The sequence below is a fragment of the Balaenoptera ricei genome, chromosome 19 (genome assembly GCF_028023285.1).
Source record: "Balaenoptera ricei isolate mBalRic1 chromosome 19, mBalRic1.hap2, whole genome shotgun sequence".
Lineage (NCBI taxonomy): Eukaryota > Metazoa > Chordata > Mammalia > Artiodactyla > Balaenopteridae > Balaenoptera > Balaenoptera ricei.
This window is the reverse complement of record NC_082657.1, coordinates 12,626,082-12,643,133: the sequence shown is the minus strand read 5'-3', so window position 1 is coordinate 12,643,133 and position 17,052 is coordinate 12,626,082. Positions and strand designations below refer to the sequence as shown.

The 17,052-nt window shown below is 56.7% G+C and overlaps 2 protein-coding genes across 2 annotated transcripts; one reads left to right on the top strand and one right to left on the bottom strand.

The window, feature by feature from the left end:
- Positions 1-709: 709 nt before the first annotated feature.
- EGLN2 (egl-9 family hypoxia inducible factor 2) lies at positions 710-8,473 on the top strand. Its single transcript, XM_059904360.1, has 6 exons — positions 710-817; positions 1,832-2,895; positions 7,055-7,174; positions 7,616-7,752; positions 7,938-8,005; positions 8,272-8,473. The coding sequence occupies exons 2-6, from the start codon at positions 2,068-2,070 to the stop codon at positions 8,325-8,327; spliced, it is 1,209 nt and encodes a 402-aa protein (XP_059760343.1). The 5' UTR covers positions 710-817; positions 1,832-2,067; the 3' UTR covers positions 8,328-8,473.
- A 102-nt stretch (positions 8,474-8,575) lies between these two features.
- LOC132353970 (cytochrome P450 2F2-like) lies at positions 8,576-12,565 on the bottom strand. The gene is given in 11 exon segments (XM_059905469.1): positions 8,576-8,710; positions 8,928-9,464; positions 9,666-9,853; positions 9,946-10,075; positions 10,128-10,203; positions 10,205-10,305; positions 10,518-10,678; positions 10,847-10,996; positions 11,411-11,510; positions 11,513-11,575; positions 12,494-12,565. Coding segments are annotated over 11 exon segments (1,713 nt in total).
- Between the last annotated feature and the right edge of the window lie 4,487 nt (positions 12,566-17,052).

Genomic DNA, 17,052 nt, shown 5'->3' with positions numbered 1-17,052 from the left:
GTGGGGCATTTAAATGACTTCATCTGCATAGTCCTCCCAGGTCAGGTCGTCCAGAGACTCGAGGCTGTCATGCAAATGTCTTCTCTGAGTAGCTTTCCTAGGTTGTTTTATTCGGGCGCCACACAGTTGTGCCGATGGGGCAGGGTGGAGCGGGTCAGAATGTTTGCACGTCCCTTCTGGTTCTTCTTCCCTTCTCTCAAGGACGTTCCGCTCTTTTTTTCCTCCGTTATAAAAAGTCCTTATGTAAATTACTTACTGTCGTGCAAATTTACATACATTTCCCAACTAATTGCGCAGACGTTTCTCAATATTCCTATTCTTGGGCTGTGAGAAGGCGGAGCTGTCCATGTAAATAATACCGATGATCCGTATGCCGCTCCCCTACCCTGCTACTCATCGTTCCGCCGCGTTCTCGGCTCCAAGGGGGCGGGCCTGTCTATGTAAATAGACATATTTGCATACCCCTCCCACTCGCTTGGCATAATATGCGCCGAAACTCCCCCACCGGATCCAGCCCTTCCTAACTGCGTTCCTCCTCTCGCGCAGAAGGGGCGGAGCGGAGAGTGCATAAAAACCTTGCGTCGGCGACTGATCCTTTTCCCCTTTCTCGAGGGAGAGGGTGTTCTGAATTTCCTCGCCCCGCCCCACGCGGCTCGCGCCTGCGCAAGCCCTGGTCTCCTCCGCCCGGATGCGGTCACGTGCCCACCGGGCGAGGCGGGGGCGGAGCGTCGCGGGTGGTGGGGGCGGGGTATGGCGCGCTGTGCGGCGCAGGGCGGCTGGCACAAACGGCGGCGCCGGGGCCGGAGGAAAAACCTCGGTGAGGATACCGCGGGGAGGGCATGGAGCGGGGCGGAGAAGGCGCTTGAGGCCGGGCGCCGGCGCGAGCCGGGCGGGGTGCGGGGGCGCGCGCCCAGCACTCTGTGGCGAAGCCTGGCGACCCTGGGGAGTGTGGGGGTGGGGCGTGGGGGAGGGAACGCGCGCCGGGCATATTAAGCGCCGGCCGTTGGGGGGGTTGGGGGGGGGAGCGGGCGGAGGGGGAGGGGAGGGGTGGGGACACGGGGTTCCAACGGTCCTTAGGCCTTGTCTTCGTCTCCTGCTGTGCCCCGAGGGGCCCCAGGACCCGCACCGAAGGGACTTGGGAGGGGGGCGCTTTTTCCGTCGTCTTTTCCCCGAGTGCATGAGCCCTCCTCCACCCTTCCCTCTGTCGCTGTGGACCCTGCTCCCACGGGTCCCTTCCGTCTGTCTGTCTCAGGACCTCCCTTCCGTCTGGGTGTGTGTCAGCCCCTAACGGGCTTCCTCCTGTTGGGCTGGGTTCTGCCCGGCTGTCTCAGGTCCACTCTTCCCTGCTCTTCTCCGGTGTGTGTTTCTGTCTCTGGACCCCCCAGTTTCCACGGTCTGTAGATCCCCACATTCCCTCTGTGTCTTCCAGGCAGATTTCCCCTCCCGCCCCCGGTCTGTTTGTTTCTAACTCTCCTACTTCCCACTCCGCCATCCCTTTCTACTTCAAGTCCCCTCCTTCTTTTCTGTCTGTGGGTCTGTGTCTGTCTGAGGATGTCTCTCGCTCACAGCTCCCACTGCAGTCCTCTGCCTGTGGGTCATCTACCCAGTCTCACTCCTCCAGCTGCCCCCTTACTGCCCCTTGTCTCTTAGTGATTCCACCCAAGTCCCAGAGTCTTTTTCCCCACGTGGCCTCAGGTTTTGGGGTCTTTGTAGCTAAGTCTGTCTTCCTATCTACTGCCCCTGCCACTCCCCACCCCCCCCCCAGCCCTCTTCCCTGTAGCTCTTCTCACATCCTTTTTTCTCTCTCCTCTCTCTCTCTTTCTCTCTCCAGCCACCGTGACAGGTCCCTTCCCAAGCCCCTAGGGACAGCAGAGGACTTGGGGACCAGCAAGCACCCCCAGGGCACGAGAAAAGCCTCTGCCATCTGCCCTGCCTCATCCTGCCCCACGCCAGGCCCAGCCGCCCCGGCCCCCGGCTGCATCAAGTGGAGGAGGAGGAGGTGGAGGAGGGTGGCACCATGGGCCTGGGCCGTGCCCTCCATGCGCGGGGGATGAAGACACTGCTGCCATGGACAGCCCGTGCCAGCCGCAGCCCCTGAGTCAGGCTCTCCCTCAGTTGCCGGGTTCGGTGTCAGAGCCCTTGGAGCCTAGCAGGGCCAGGATGGGGGTGGAGAGTTACCTGCCCTGTCCCCTGCTGTCCTCCTACCACCGTCCAGGAGGGCCTGGTGAGGCCTCGGCGGGGAGTGGGACCCCCAGAGCCACAGCTACTTCCACCACAGCCAGCCCCCTGCGGGAGGGCTTCGGTGGGCAGGATGGCGGCGAGCTGCGGCCGCTGCAGAGTGAGGGTGCTGCGGCACTGGTCACCAAGGGGTGCCAGCGACTGGCAGCCCAGGGCGCCCGGCCCGAGGCCCCCAAACGGAAATGGGCAGAGGATGGTGGGGATGCCCCTGCCCCCAGCAAGCGGCCCTGGGCCAGGCAGGAGAACCAGGAGGCGGAGGCAGAGGGGGAGGGCTGCAGCAGTGGCAGTGGTGAGGCCAGCGCCGGGCTGAGGGAGGAGGTGCTGCCCGCTGCGCCTGAGCGCCTGGCCCTGGACTATATTGTGCCCTGCATGCGGTACTATGGCATCTGCGTCAAGGACAGCTTCCTGGGGGCGGCACTTGGTGGCCAAGTGCTGGCAGAGGTGGAGGCCCTGAAGCGGGGCGGGCGCCTGCGTGATGGGCAGCTAGTGAGCCAGCGGGCTATCCCGCCACGCAGCATCCGTGGGGACCAGATTGCCTGGGTGGAAGGCCATGAGCCAGGCTGCCGAAGCATCGGTGCCCTCATGGCCCACGTGGATGCTGTAATCCGCCACTGTGCTGGGAGGCTGGGCAGCTACGTCATCAATGGGCGCACCAAGGTGAGGCTGCAGGGACCGGGCGGTGGGGTGGGGGGCTGCCCAGCACTTGTTGGACGCCTAGCGCTCTGAGCACCAGTGGGTTTGGAGACAGGCTTGTGGGGTCACAGCAGAGTTCAGGCAGCTCTGGCGCAGGGACTGTTGGAGCTCACTTTGGGCTCTCACTCCCTGTGCCCTTAGTTTGTGTACCTATAAACCATGGGTTTGGCCCGTAGTCACCATGGTTCTTGACTTTGCCAGGGATCCTCTTGAGGAACCTGAGGAGAGGTGCTGACAGTCATAGCCCCACATCTGTGCATGGGCCATGGTGGGGTTCACAGCCGCCTGATGTCTGTCCATGGATCCTAGACCAAGAATGTTCCGTGTAGACAGGCACAGGTTTCTGCCTCTGCCGTCTGTACCTGTCTGTCTGCCCCTGTCTTTGTTCTTCCCTGTTCCCTTATTTTTTCATCTACTCGTGTATGTCTGGTCCGTCCTGTCCATTGTCTGTCTCTGGTCTGTCTGTCCTGTCTCCCGGGTAGGAGAACCAGAAGGTGGAGGGGGGAGGGTGGCAGTGGTGAGGCCGATGCCGGGCTGAGGGAGGAGGCACTGCCCACTGTGCTTGGTGCTGGGCTACATTGTGTACTGTATGCCGTACTGTGGCATTTGCATCACGGACGGCTTTCTGGGGGTGGCTGTGTGCCGGCCCAGGTGGAGGTTATGTCCCCATCTTTCCCATCCCTCCCCATCCTAGACCCTGTTCTCCATCCTGTTTGTTCTGTCTCTCCATCACTTTATCCTTGTCTGGCTCTGGTCTGTTTCCTTGATCCTCTGTCCTTGTATCTCTTTCTTGGTCCCTTTCTCTTGTTTTAGAGTAGCAGTTATTAATTTTTTGTTTTGGAACCTGGGCCTTTTTAAGAATCTGCCAAAAACCACAGACCCCGTCTTAAGAAAAATGCTCATTTGATTGGAGTTTATGGTCAGTGATCAGGGCCTTCTGGGCCTCCAGCTGCCCATTCAAGAACCTGGGGTTAGGAGCCCTGCACAAGACAGTAGTCCGTAGGGCCTTTTGGCCTGCTGACATGTTGATTCTCCTCATGGAGGGGTGTGAGGATCCTGGCCTTGAGTCCAAGGTTTGGTGGTGTTTGGACAAGGCCCTGTAGGGAGTGCCCACTGCACAGCACCAGTGATGCCGGGTTGATGGCACAGACTGTGTTTTGCCCTGCAGGCATGAGGCTGTGCTCCTGATGTCCTCTCCCTCCTCCCTCAGATCCCGTCTTGGGTTCTGTCTCTGCAGCTTCCGTCTCAGGCTGGAGCTGGCTCGGGGACTAGGGCTCCCCCGAGCCGAAGCCATACTGGCTTCCCCAGCCCCCCAGCCCTGCTGGAACTTGTCCTGCTTCCCTCTCTCTCCTGTTACTTTGGTAGCTGGAGGGCCAGAGGCGGCCCCTCCCAGGGGAAGGAGAGATCAGTGGGAATCTCCCTAGCCACAAGGTGTTCAGCACCTTCTCCCCAGGGCCACCCATCCTCACAGGAGGGAGGTTGGTGGGGAGACCACAAGAGTTGAGTGGCCAAGGGCAGGATGCTTCTCTGAGCCTCCGTTCGCTCATTCACAGGATAGGAAAACCAGGTTAACTCCCCAGCTAGGCTGTGGCCATTTCAGGAGGGGAGGGGAGGGGAGGGGAGGGGAGAGGGCGCAGATCTCTTTTCCTTTGGTGCCTTGGATGTGGTTGGGAGCAGGGCCCTGGAGGGGTGGTGGGGTGGACTTCTTAGCCCTGGGAGGTAAGAACAAGCCTGGCTGGACTAAGAAGGGAGGGGAGGAGCCAACCCAGCCACTGGAGTTCCTCTCAGACCCTCCCCTGCCCCAGTGAGGCAGCAACTGCAGGCTTCCTCGCCTTCAGAGGGCAACATCTGGGCTCCCTCCCCAGGCTCTGGAGTAAGACAGTGTGGGGTGGTCACTGGGGGGGGGGGCTCAGATCACCAGTGTGGTTTCGGCTGGTAACAGCCTGCCTCTCGGTGGTCCCTGAGTGCTGCTCCTGTGTTCTTTTGCCTTCCTCCTCTCCCTAGTTCCTCTGCTCAGTTGACCTGCAGGTGGGAGGGAATTGACTCCCACTGGCATCAAGGACTACCATAGGTGACCCCGGGAGGCCCCTTTAAGAGCAGTTTGGAGGTGGGGCCTGCTGCTGTTGGCTGAGACCTGGGATTCTGATTGGGGGGGGGGGGGCGGTGTGCATGCCCAGTGATCCTAGCTGCCCCTTCCTGGAGGTGGAAGTGTGAGGAGCAAGTTTCCCTGTTACTCTGGTTGTGGTCCTTTCCCTTGTGGGGGCAGGAAGTAGATGCTTCTCGGGGGCCGGAGGATGCCACCCCCAGCCCCACTCCCAGGTGAGTATATGTGGGGGGAGGGGGGCCTTAAAGGGCCTGTTCCTGTGCCTACCCTTCGCACACACAGGAGTCCCACTCCCAGACAGACTACAGAGTGTGTCCCTGCCTGCATGGTGGGAGACCCTGTGAGGGTGCACGGAAGGACAGAATGGAGGCCCTGAGACCCAGAGGAGTGCTTTTAATCAGCACCTACCTCCTTGGCACTAGGGAGACAGGCCTGGCCCTAGGGGCCAGTACTAGGTAAACAAGTACCCGTGCTGATTTTGCATTGAGAGGGATGGAATGGGAAATCAGCCCAGGTGCCTTCAGCTAGAGGACTCAAGGTGCTCCTGGTCCTGAGACCTGAATAACAAGGGGGACCAGTGGAAGAGTGTTCAGGCAGGTGCAGAGGCCTTGAGGATGAGCTTGGCCTGGTCAGAGAAGAGTGAGGAGGATTTCGAGGCTGGAGATAGTGTATGAGGCTAGTGGCCTTGGAGGCTGTGGTCAGGAATTTGTGTTCTCTTAGGATGCAGCGAGGAACTTGAAGGGGTTTGAGCAGTGGTGAGCTGGAGTAAAGGGCCTCTGGCTGCTGTGGGGATGGGTTGTGCGGGAAGAGGTTGCAGCACTGGACCCCTTTCCCCACCCCACCCTACCCTCGAGCAAAACCGGCAAAATCTCCAAAAAAGTAGTTGTTAGCTCCATCTTGTGGATGAGGAACTGGAGACGGGGAAGTTCAGTCATCTGCCCAACATCACAGCTTATGTGGCAGCACTGAGACTTGAACCCAGGAGATAGGTCTGCAGGAACACCTGGGCCCTTTTCCTCACATCACATCCATCATTTTGCTGGGTACCTGATGAGAAACAGGCCCCGAGTGGCTAGGCCCAGGACTCAGGATGGCCAGGGCTGCCTAGGGCAGTGGTGGCTATCCAGGAGAGGAGGCGAGAACCCTGTGGCTAGACCTGTACGCACAGAAGCCGAGACCTGGAACAAGGTCTGACTCAGATCTGTGGGGGTCAGGAGCTTCCAAAGTCATGTTCTCGGAGGGGTTTATGCTACTGCTGTAAACCGAAGGTGTTTATTAGCCCCATTTTACAGATGAGGTGTTTTGAGGCCCATTCAGGTGATGAGACTGTCCAGGGCTACTTGGCAGGTTATCCTTGGAGTTGGGATTAGATCTCAGGTTCTGGTCACATTCTAGGTTTTGGTACCTGTTCAGTTGTGTAGAAGACAGATTATTTACCGGGTATTCTTTATAGTTAAGGTCAGTGGTTCTCAACATTGCTGCACATTAGAATTACCTGGGGAACCTTTAAAAATTCCAGGCTCCACCTGAGACCAAGTACATCAGAACCTCTGCGGTGGGCCTGGGTATCAGTGTCCCAGGTCATTCCAACTCTACAGCTCAAGGAGAGAACTCCTAGTGTGGGGCTATGAGGCCACATCCCTGCAGACCAGGAAATGTTTAAATTGCTTTTATCCTAGTGAAATGTCTGACGTGGGGTCGGGTTATCTTTAAAAAACCAAGCCCTCAGTTGCTCATTGAGCTGCATGTCGGCGCCAGACCCGGGGGGTAGGGCTGTGGGTGTTTGTGTGTGTGTGTGTGTGTGTGTGTGTTGGGCTATTGAGGCCCAGGAGCTGAGGTTTCTTGTGGATGGAGGCTTGGCTGAAAAAGGAGAAAGTCTGGGTGCTGGTACCCTTGGAGTCCAGGACACCTGAGGAAAGATGAGGGGCTGAGAGGGGTGAGGAAGAGGAGGTAATGGCTGCTTCCTCAAAAGTCCCTGCCAGCTAGCCTCAGTAAACCCTCTCCATCCGTCTCTGCCAGGCCATGGTGGCATGTTACCCAGGTAACGGGCTGGGGTACGTGAGACACGTTGACAATCCCCATGGCGATGGGCGCTGCATCACCTGCATCTATTACCTGAATCAGAACTGGGACGTCAAGGTAGGATGTGGGGGGTGGGGTGGCGTGCATCCATTGCATTTTCCTTTCCCAGCTCAGCTTCTAGCATTGTCCCCTTCCTCTTCCCAACCCACTGGGGGGCGGTGGAATGTGCCCAATGGCTCTTTCTGGGAAATGGGACCTCCTCTTCAGCTCACTGTGTGGCGGCAGTTCCCCCTCTTTGGGGAATGGTGCTGTCTGCCCAGCCCCCAGCCTAACGAGCACTTCCCCCGCCCCACTTCCTGTCTTCTTAAGTAGCTTCCTGCCCATCTCCATGGTGATGCAGACTCTGGGTTGTCACTTATTCTGAGAGCCTGAGTGGTGGGAGGGAGTGATGTGTGCAGTTATTATGCCCCCTGCTGGGCTCCTGGGGGCCGGCAGTGCAAGGCTGGGGCTCTAGGCAGGACTCCCAGCCTCCTGCCTCATCCTCTGGCCTGCCTTCAGGTGCATGGCGGCCTGCTGCAGATATTCCCTGAGGGCCGTCCCGTGGTAGCCAACATTGAGCCACTCTTTGACCGGCTGCTCATTTTCTGGTCTGATCGGCGGAACCCCCATGAGGTGAAACCAGCCTATGCCACCAGGTACGGTCCATACTTCTGGGAATGTGCCCAGGTGCTCCCCCCGTGCCAGCAAAGTCTTGTCAGACCCCTGAAGTGACTAGGAAGTGATGGAGTGCCAAGAGGGGGCGGCTCAGGGGGTGGATATAGTGGCTGGAATTGAAGAAAAGTGATCTCTAACCACCCTCTGGGGCTGCTCTGATCTCCAGGTACGCCATCACTGTCTGGTATTTTGATGCCAAGGAGCGAGCAGCAGCCAAAGACAAGTATCAGCTAGGTACCGGCTTCCCAAACAGTGTCCCCCTCCCTCAAGTCCTTCCTATTCCATGTACCTCCCTAGGCCTCAAGCCACCTCATCAGTCTCTCACTGAATCCAGTCACTCATTTTTCCCCATCTTTGCCTACCTTCCCTAGACAGTTCACTCTCCTGGTATCCCCAGCATGAGCCCCATCTCTTCCGGTCATCTCCCCATCTTCCCAGGTTTCCTTGGCCTCTTAGTTCCGTCCCTGATGACTCAGTCTCCTGTCCCCCTTCACCCCCAGCATCAGGACAGAAAGGTGTCCAAGTACCCGTATCACAGCCGACTACGCCCACCTAGTGGCTGGCCCCAGAGCTGCACGGACAGACAGCTTGCCCTGACGTCGGGGGAGCCCTGGGCCCCGGTGCCGCCAGTCACGGTGCCTGCTCCTTCCCCGCCACTGCCGCTGCTTCTGACTTTGCCTCTGTTCTGCCTGGTGTGGAGGGCTCCATCCATCGCTGAGGACCGAGGAGGAGGAGAGACCCCTGCTGCCCTGGGATGGGGGCTGGGGTTGTGACCTGGGCGGAGGCCGGTGTTGGGGACTGCCATTACTGGAGCTGGGGGCCTGTGTCCTGCCCTGTCTGGTCACGCATGTCCCTCTCAGGTTTGGAGAGCTGGAAGGAGGCGTTGCCACTTCCCACCAGAATGCAGGATTTGGGGTTGGGGTGAGTCATGGCCTCTTGCTGGCAAAGGTTTGTGGGGGAGTATCCCCAAGCCCCCCACTCCTCCAGCCTGGAATGTGAAGTGACTCCCCAACCCCTTCGGCCACGGCACCTTTTGGACTAGGCTGCCGCTGCTTGGGCAGGATAAAAGGTGCTGGGAGGAGCATGGGTCTGCAAGTCCTGTCAGCCAAGAAATAAAAGTTTACCTCAGAGCTGCACACATCTGACTGACTCTCACTCCCTGTTGGTAAGAAGACCCCTCCATCTGCAATTCAGGTCCTTTATTGATCGAAGAGGGTAAGGAGGTCTGAGAGCCAGTGAGCAGAGGGTGGCTGAACCTGACTTCAGCGGCCACCAGACAGAGTTGGAAGGCTGGGGGCACGTTGCCCAGGCCAGTGCACTGTGGGGTGGGGTCGATGTTGGTGGGGCTCCCCACAGGGAGCAGGCAGAACTGCTGTAGAATGGAGGTGAGGAAGATCTCGGATCGGGCCAGGCCTGCACCCAGGCACATTGCTTTCCTGGGGACGTGGGGGTGTGGGGTGAGAAACCCATGCACCCCACGGCATGTCCAGGCTGGTCCCCTCCGTGCCCAGCCCAGACCTGGGGCAAAGGGCATGAAGGACCAGCCCAGACCTGGGGCAAAGGGCATGAAGGAATTGTTGCTCTGGAACTCACCCTTGTCATTCAGGAAGTTGGTGGGATTGATACAGTCTGGGTCCTTAAATTGGGTGAGATCCTGGTGTGCAGACACAAGGAGAGGAATCATGAAGGTGCCCTGGGGAGATGTGCAAGGGTTACTTGAAAAATTGGCAAGCGACTCTTCCAAACGTCCATCCAAGACCCCATTTCGAAGCCAGTGGCAAGGAAGGCCTACTTCCTTGCTCCCAGAGTCAGCGCTCTGGACGCTTAGGCCTGCTGATCTCTGTTAATAGGCCCTCCCCAGCCCCTGCGCAGGATCCCCAGTCTTGGTGGGCACCTTGGGCAGGAAGTGGCTGCGCAGGTGGGCATCCCAGGTGAGGGCACGCGGCAGCTCCAGCGGTAGCACGCTGAAGACACTCTGCATCTCCCGCAGCGTGGCGTTGGTGTAGGGCAGGCGCGCTTGGTCCTCCAGGCTTGGGGCGCACATTCGACCTACCACGGGATCCAGCTCCGCCTGCGCTTTGGCTGGGCCGGCAGAGATGTGAACTATGCGTAGCCCAGCCTCCAGCCAACCTGAAACCCTCGCCGCCTCATCCCGAGCTGTGCAGCTCACAAGCCTGCCACCTCTGGGTGTTTGAGCAGAATGAGGAGTCCACAGCGCAGGGTGGTGCTTGTGGTCTCGGTACTGCCAAAGAAGTGGTGGTGCGTCGTCATCACCAGTGTCTCCTGGAAATGGCTCTCCGGGCCCTTCTGTTCTTGTGGGTAGAGGAGCCAGGCGTCTGCTGGTGGGCAGCAGGACCCTGTGCCTTATCCGTTTGACCCAACCAAGGAAGCAATCGATGAAATTGCGGGGTTCCCTGGGCTGCCGGTTGCTGCTGGGTTTGCTGAGAGATGAAAACTCTAAGCTCTGCTAAGTTTCGGAAGATTCCGTGGTGTGGGCCTGGGAGCCATTTTAGGAGAGAGGGGAAAATGTACATCTGGGGGGACAGGAAATCAATAGGACCTTGAACAAGACCATTAGTTTCCCTATGGGGAGACTGGACCAGGACTTTGATGTAAGTTCTAAAACTCTTCCATTCCAAGATTCTAAGACTGCTCCATTCTAATGATCCAATGTAGGTAGGTCCATGTACTTGGAATTTGGCATAGATTGGGCACACGAGGGAGGGATGGGGGCTGACCCTCTCACCTCACCCCATCTGGAACTCATGATGCGGAAGTTGTCATTGAAGAGGTCCAGGAACCTCAGGAACTCCGGGTCCTCGTAGCCATAGCGGTTCTCAAAGACCACGGAACACATAACATGAGATACAGCATTATCTAGTAGCCGCCAGGGGTCGAACGGAGCTCCTGGGAGCGGGAACATGACAAGGTCAAACGCTTGTGGCTCGGCCCCCACCCAGCCCTTGGGTTTACTGGCTTCATTCCACCCAAACGCCTTCCCTAGGCCACACCCACAACAGGTGTCCAGTGGCCACACCCACAACAGGTCCCTATCCTTTTCCGACCAGGCCGTACCAACGCTGTCTTGAAATTCGCCAAGCAGACAAGGCGCCTCTTCCAGGACACTGTCCTTGATAGTCCGCGTACCCAAGCCAAACTCCTTAAGTGCTCCAACTGCAAAATTGCGCAGCGTCCGCCAGCGCTGTCCGTTAGAAACCACGATGCCTGGGGGAGTGGAACAAAGAAGGGGACGGGCCGGGGAGTTAGCCACGCCCCATCCCGGAAGCATCCCGTAGTGGAGTCGACTTCCTCGCAACTCTTCGCTCTGCTTCATTTCCAGGTCTTTTGGTTGCTACCCCAGCCTTCTCGGCCCTGTCCACACATTGGCCGCACCTCTGCTGGTCCCGATTCCTGATCCCCGTGCTTGCTCTCTTTGGCCTTGACTCTTAGGCTCTTCTCTTCTACTGGCTGCACAAGGAACCAGCCTCCCCCACCCCCATTCGACCCCTACACTGTGGCTCCGCCCCAACCTCTCCTCAGAAGCCTTGACTCTATTAGGCCCCGCTCCATTTCCCCCGGGCTCGCTCTGTAAGGCAACCTGGACATTCCCGGTCCGCACTTCCGCCGCCCAGGCCTCACCGTTTCCGCGTGTGAAGCGTTCGAAGACTGCCCTGGCCCCGCGGCCGGAGAAGGCATCCGCTTGCAGCACTAATGCGTCCCGCAGCGCTGCGTAGCTGCACACAGCACCACTGCAGGGCGCGGGCACAGCCACACCGTGAACACCGGACCCCAGCGGCCAGGGAGCTACACGGAGCCGGTGCTCAGCGGGCCCGGGTCTGGGCTCCTGACCCCTCCGCCATCGAGACCCCAGAGCCCGGCCCCCAGCTCCCTTCTCCTTCGGACCCAGGAGTCCAGCCCCACCGCCTTCCCTCAAAATCTAGAAGTTCAGGTCCCCAGCCCCCTGCACCCTCAGAACTAGGTATCTGGGCCCTCAGTACCTCCCCAGCCTTGAGCCAGAACAGACCTCTCTGCTCCCCGTCCCCTGGGACCAGACTGCCCGCCCCAGGCTCCTCCTCCCTTGGGACCCGGGAGTAGGGGTGGCAGCGCGACTCCGCCCTGAACCAGGAGCTCAGGGCCACTGTCCCTTTTCCCTCCAGATCTAACTTCCCACCCCCAGTCTCCTTTCCCGGAAGGCAGGACTCCAGGCCCCTCACCCTCTGTCAGGACTCACGGGGTCCGAGCCCTCAGCTCTGTCTTCATTCAGAGAACCAGGAATTCTAGCCCCCAGCCCCACCTCCAGGAATCCAGAATTCTGTTACCCCACCCACTGTCGGGGCTACCCCCGTGAGTGCACGGTCCAGGTGTCCAGACTCGAGCTGCAGCAAGTTCCGCAGAAGCGGGAGTGGTACGGGCCCAGGGGTAGGGCCGCCTGCGTCGGAGTGCCGGGTGCACCCCAACCCCGCCTGGCTGTCTGCATCTCTTCGCCTCTCTTTGATTCCCTTGGGGTCTTGGGTGGAGCAGGGATGGAGACTGGAAATGGGAGGGGTGGCCGCCTTTGGGATGCTCATTCTGTAATTCCTCAACCCAAAGTCTGCACCCCGCCCCCAGCCCTATCATTGCTGGGCTCGGCTCCTCCTGGCCTTTTTTTTTTTTTTTTTGGTGCCTGCCTCAGCCTGTCCTATTTGGTAGCCTTAATGCACTAGCATTTTCATGTCAGCATACCTGGTCAACAGGTGCACCCTCCTGAACCCCCAGCACCTTTGGGTCCATCTCACTTGGCCTGTAGCTGTGCATTCCTAATCCCCTGGACACCTCTGGGCCCATGACCACTGAATGCTGTACCTTGTACTTCTGATAACTAAAAACATCCTGACTCCTAAATACACTTCTTAGAACACTCCTGGTGATGTGTCCATTAGCCTGGCACTCCTGTGCCCTGTGCCTGTGATTCCTGGGGACTCACACCTGAGCCCTTGTCACTTCCACACCCATTGCCCTTGGAGCTCTGTATGCCATACATGTCTCCCAGATGCTCACTCAAGTCCCCTAGCATCCTGGTGCCCATCAGCTTGGCACTTCCATGCCTATCCTATGACTCCTGGCTGCCTTCCCACGGTTGACGCCCTTGTATTTCCATACTTATACCCTGCCCTGAACTCCTGTCATCTCTATTCCCAATGCTCTGGCTCCCAGATGTCCCAAATGTCCTATGCCTATGCTGCTACACCCCTGGTCTCCAGTCCCCCAGACTCCTCAGTGGGCACCCCCGCCTGATGCCAGGCCACGATGGGCCAGGGGCGGGGGTTGTGGCTGAGTCTGTACTTGGAACAGACTGTTCAGGAATGCGACCCACCCTGCCGCCCACCCTGCCTTGCCGGATCCAGCCTTCTGCCAGGTGCCTGGCACAGGGCCCAGACCTGGGGAGACGGTGAGGGGGCTGTGCAGAGTCTGGGACTGGGCTCGTCTCTGGGAGTGTCTCTCTCACTCTCAGTCTCTGTGTTTCTCTGTTCATCTCTCTCTCTTTCTCTCTCTTCCCATTTCTCTCTCTCTCTCTGTTTCACTCTCAGTGTCTACCTCTGTTCATGTTTGTCTTCTCTCTCGTGCACTCTCTCTTTTCAATGTCTGTCTTTTTCTCTCCCTGCCTCTTCCAGTTTGCCTTTACCTTAATCTCCCTCTGTCTCTGCTTTCCCGTCTTCCTGCCTGTTTGTGTAGCACGTCTCCCTACCTGTCAGCCTTTCTCTGTCTGGGAACCTGGTGACTGGCAGGGGCTGAGGGGCAGGGCACTGCTCAGAGGCACTGACTCTGCAGACAGCAGGGGTGCAGCAAGCATGCCCTCGCCACCCCCTCCCCCAACTCCCACCCCAGTCTCTCTGATGAATCCTCTTTCTCAGGCTCTTTTCAAGAGCAGGCATTTTGTCTTGTTCACTTCTGTATCCCCAGCACCTAAAATAGTGCTCAGCACACACTTGGCACTCAGTAAATGTTGCTGAATGAATGCATGGCTTTCTTCATCCCTATTTCTGTCTCTGTTTCTCTCTCTCTCTCTCTTTTTTAATTGGAGTATAGTTGCTTTACAATGTTGTGTTAGTTTCTGCTGTACAGCGAGGTGAATCAGCTATGTGTGTACATATATCCCCTCTTTTTTGGATTTCCTTCCCATTTGGGTCACCACAGAGCATTGAGTAGAGTTCCCTGTGCTATACAGCAGGTTCTCAGTAGTTATCTATTTTATACATATTCGTGTATATATGTCAATCCCAATCTCCCAATTCATCCCACCCCTCCTTTCCCTCCTTGGTGTCCATACGTGTGTTCTCTACATCTGCATCTCTACTTCTGCCTTGCAAACAGGTTCATCAGTACCATTTTTCTAGATTCTACATATATGCATAAATATAAGATATTTTTCCCTTTCTGACTTACTTCACTCTGTATGACAGTCTCTAGGTCCATCCATGTCTCTACAAATGACCCAATTTTGTGGCTGAGTAATATTCCATTGTATATATGTACCACATCTTCTGTATCCATTCTTCTGTTGATGGACATTTAGGTTGCTTCCATGACCTGGCTATTGTAAATAGTGCTGCAGTGAACATGGGGGTGCATGTGTCTTTTTGAATTATGGTTAAAATATTATACTTCCCTTTTAATTCATTTGGTTCCACATTACAAATCTAATCTCAAGTTTGTCATTTACTCTTAGACGATATAAATTCTTGTCTCTGTTTCTCTCTGCTGCTCTATAATTCGCACTCTATTTCTCTCGGTCTCTATCTTTGGCTGAATCCTTGTGACTGTCTCCCTTCCTGCCTGTCTCTGTTTCATCTCTTGAGGCTTCTCTCTGGTTCTCTTTTTGTCCTTTCAGATCTCTGTCTCTCTTCAGCTCTGTGCCTCTCTTAATTTCCATCTTGACTTTAGCATCTCCTTGTCTTCCTTCTCTTTGGGCATCTCTGTCTCTCCCCTTTTCTCAGTTCCTCTCTTTCTCCTCCTCTGTCTCTCTCACCCCCAGTCTTTGGTTTTCAGGATCTCTCTCTATGTATCTCTCTATCTCTGTCTGTCTCTTTCTCTTCGTCATGTGTTTCTCTTCCGCATCTCTCCATCTTTCTTTCTCAGGACCTCTGAATCTCTCCTTTCCCCCCTCCACCTCTGCGTCCCTGCCTGGGCCCTGGGGCAGACTCTGTGCTTGGCCTGTGGTGGGAAGAGCGTGGGGATTAGGGAGCCATCACCCCATGTGGGGGCCACCTATAAGCCTCCCTCCAGCCAGGCCCATACTCAGCAGAGCATGTCCCAGCTTCTGGGTGACCTTGGGGAGACTCCGCTCAGGCTAGGGCCTTCCAGGTCACCTCTGCCCATGGCTGGCGGGGCCAGCCTCATTCAGTCTGACTCCAGCTCAATGAAACTTGAGATGCCTGCTCCTTGAGAAAAGCTACTGTCAGCAGATGTCAGCTTGTCAAGTCCAGTCCCAAGCTGGGAGGCCCCATGCCTGGGACCGCTATCCCCACCCCAAAGGGAGGAATTGCAAGACAAAGAAACGGTCCAATGAGCGGGATGAGAAATGGGGGAGAGTTTCAGTCTTCCAGTGCCTCACTTCTCCACTCATTGCCCTTCTGCTCTTTCTCTGGTCATTTTTGTTTCTTTCTTTGTCTCTGTCTTCTATTCTCTTCGCCTCCCTAGATCTCAGTCTCTTATCTCTCTGCTTTCCTCTGTGTCTCTGACTCATAAGAGTTTGAAGAGCAGTGTTGGAGCCAGATGATCTGCGTTCCGAACCCAGCTGTGCCCGTTTCTGGCTGTGTAATCTTGGGCAAGTCACTTCACCTCTCTGAGCAACCTCAGTTTGCTCACGTGTAAAAATGTATAATAAAATTGCTTTACCTCATAGGGATATTTAAATGAGGCATTTGGACCAGTGTGTGAATAGGAAGCACTAGGTAAGTGTTAGTAATTGTGATTTCTCAGTCTCTAGGTCTGTTTATTTCTCCGGGTCTCTCACTTTCTCCCTGCTTACATCTCCATCTTTGTACAGCACCCTGCATCTCTTGCAGACCTCTTCCATATCTCTCTAGGCTGCTGTCTTTTGCTCGGCCTTGGCTTCTCTGCCTCTGTCTTCATTCGAGCCCTCAGAGCCTTTACCTTCCAGCCTGTCTCCAGGAAACAGTTTCTCCCAGTTTTTAACCGGCCTAAGGGTGAGGGTTGAACTCATCACAGCCAGGTGTCTCCCCTCTCTTCAGCCAGACCTTCCTTCTCCCCATCCTAGAGGACTATCCTCCTCCCTTTAATTCAGTCAAGGCAGGTTCGAATCTATTATAAAGATAATTTATTAGGAATTGATACAAAATCCCCCAAAGTGTGCGCAATAGAACGAGTTCTGTGGATAAAACAAGGCATGTGCTTCCCCTTTCCCTTGGCTTTCTCTGCCTCTGGGGGCGCAGAAGGTAAAGACAGGGGCGATGGGGGATGGGCATGTGGCAGGCACAATGTGAGGGGAAGCGAGTGTGACAGCGAGAGGGATGGGGCGCAGGGGAACGGGCGGTCCTCAACGCTCACTGGCGAACCTGGAAGGGATGCGGCGTCAGCGCGAGCGCTGGCACAGCTGGAAAGGCCGCGGCAAATTGCAGAGACCGGAGCTGAGCGGGGTCAGGTCGATGTCCTCGGGCGCCCCCAGCGGCTCCAGCGAGAAGCTCTGCAGGATGGCGGTGAGGAAGAGGAAGAGCTCCCGGCGCCGCAGCGACTCGCCCAGGCACAGCCTGCCTCCCACAGGGAGGAAGGGTGGGCAGGAGCAATGAGACAAGATGGGGTGAGGGGCCCCCTCAACTTTCAAAGGAAAACATGAGAATAACGGCTGGGTACTCACGGACCCATCCCTCTAAAGGTCTGGAAAAGACAGTTTAAGTAAATCGTGGACCTGCTACAAGTGCAACCTTGCAGGGGTTCGAATTCCAACACTGACAGTACTCGTTTCGTGATCTTGGGCAAGCCACAGTTTCTGGGTAGGTACCTGAAATGGGGAGGGTAATAGTGCCTCATTTTGTTGTTGTGAACGTATATAATGCTCTAAGCACTATACTGCTATTAATTTAATCCTCTTAATAACTCCAAGAGGTGGACCTTTTTATGATCTTCATTTTATAGATGTAAAAACCGAGGCACAGGGACGTCCCTGGTGGTCCAGTGGCTAAGACTCCGCACTCCCAATGCAGGGGGCCCCGGTTTGATCTCTGGTCAGGGAACTAGATCCCACATGCCGCAGCTAAGAGTTCGCATGCCGCAACTAAAGATCC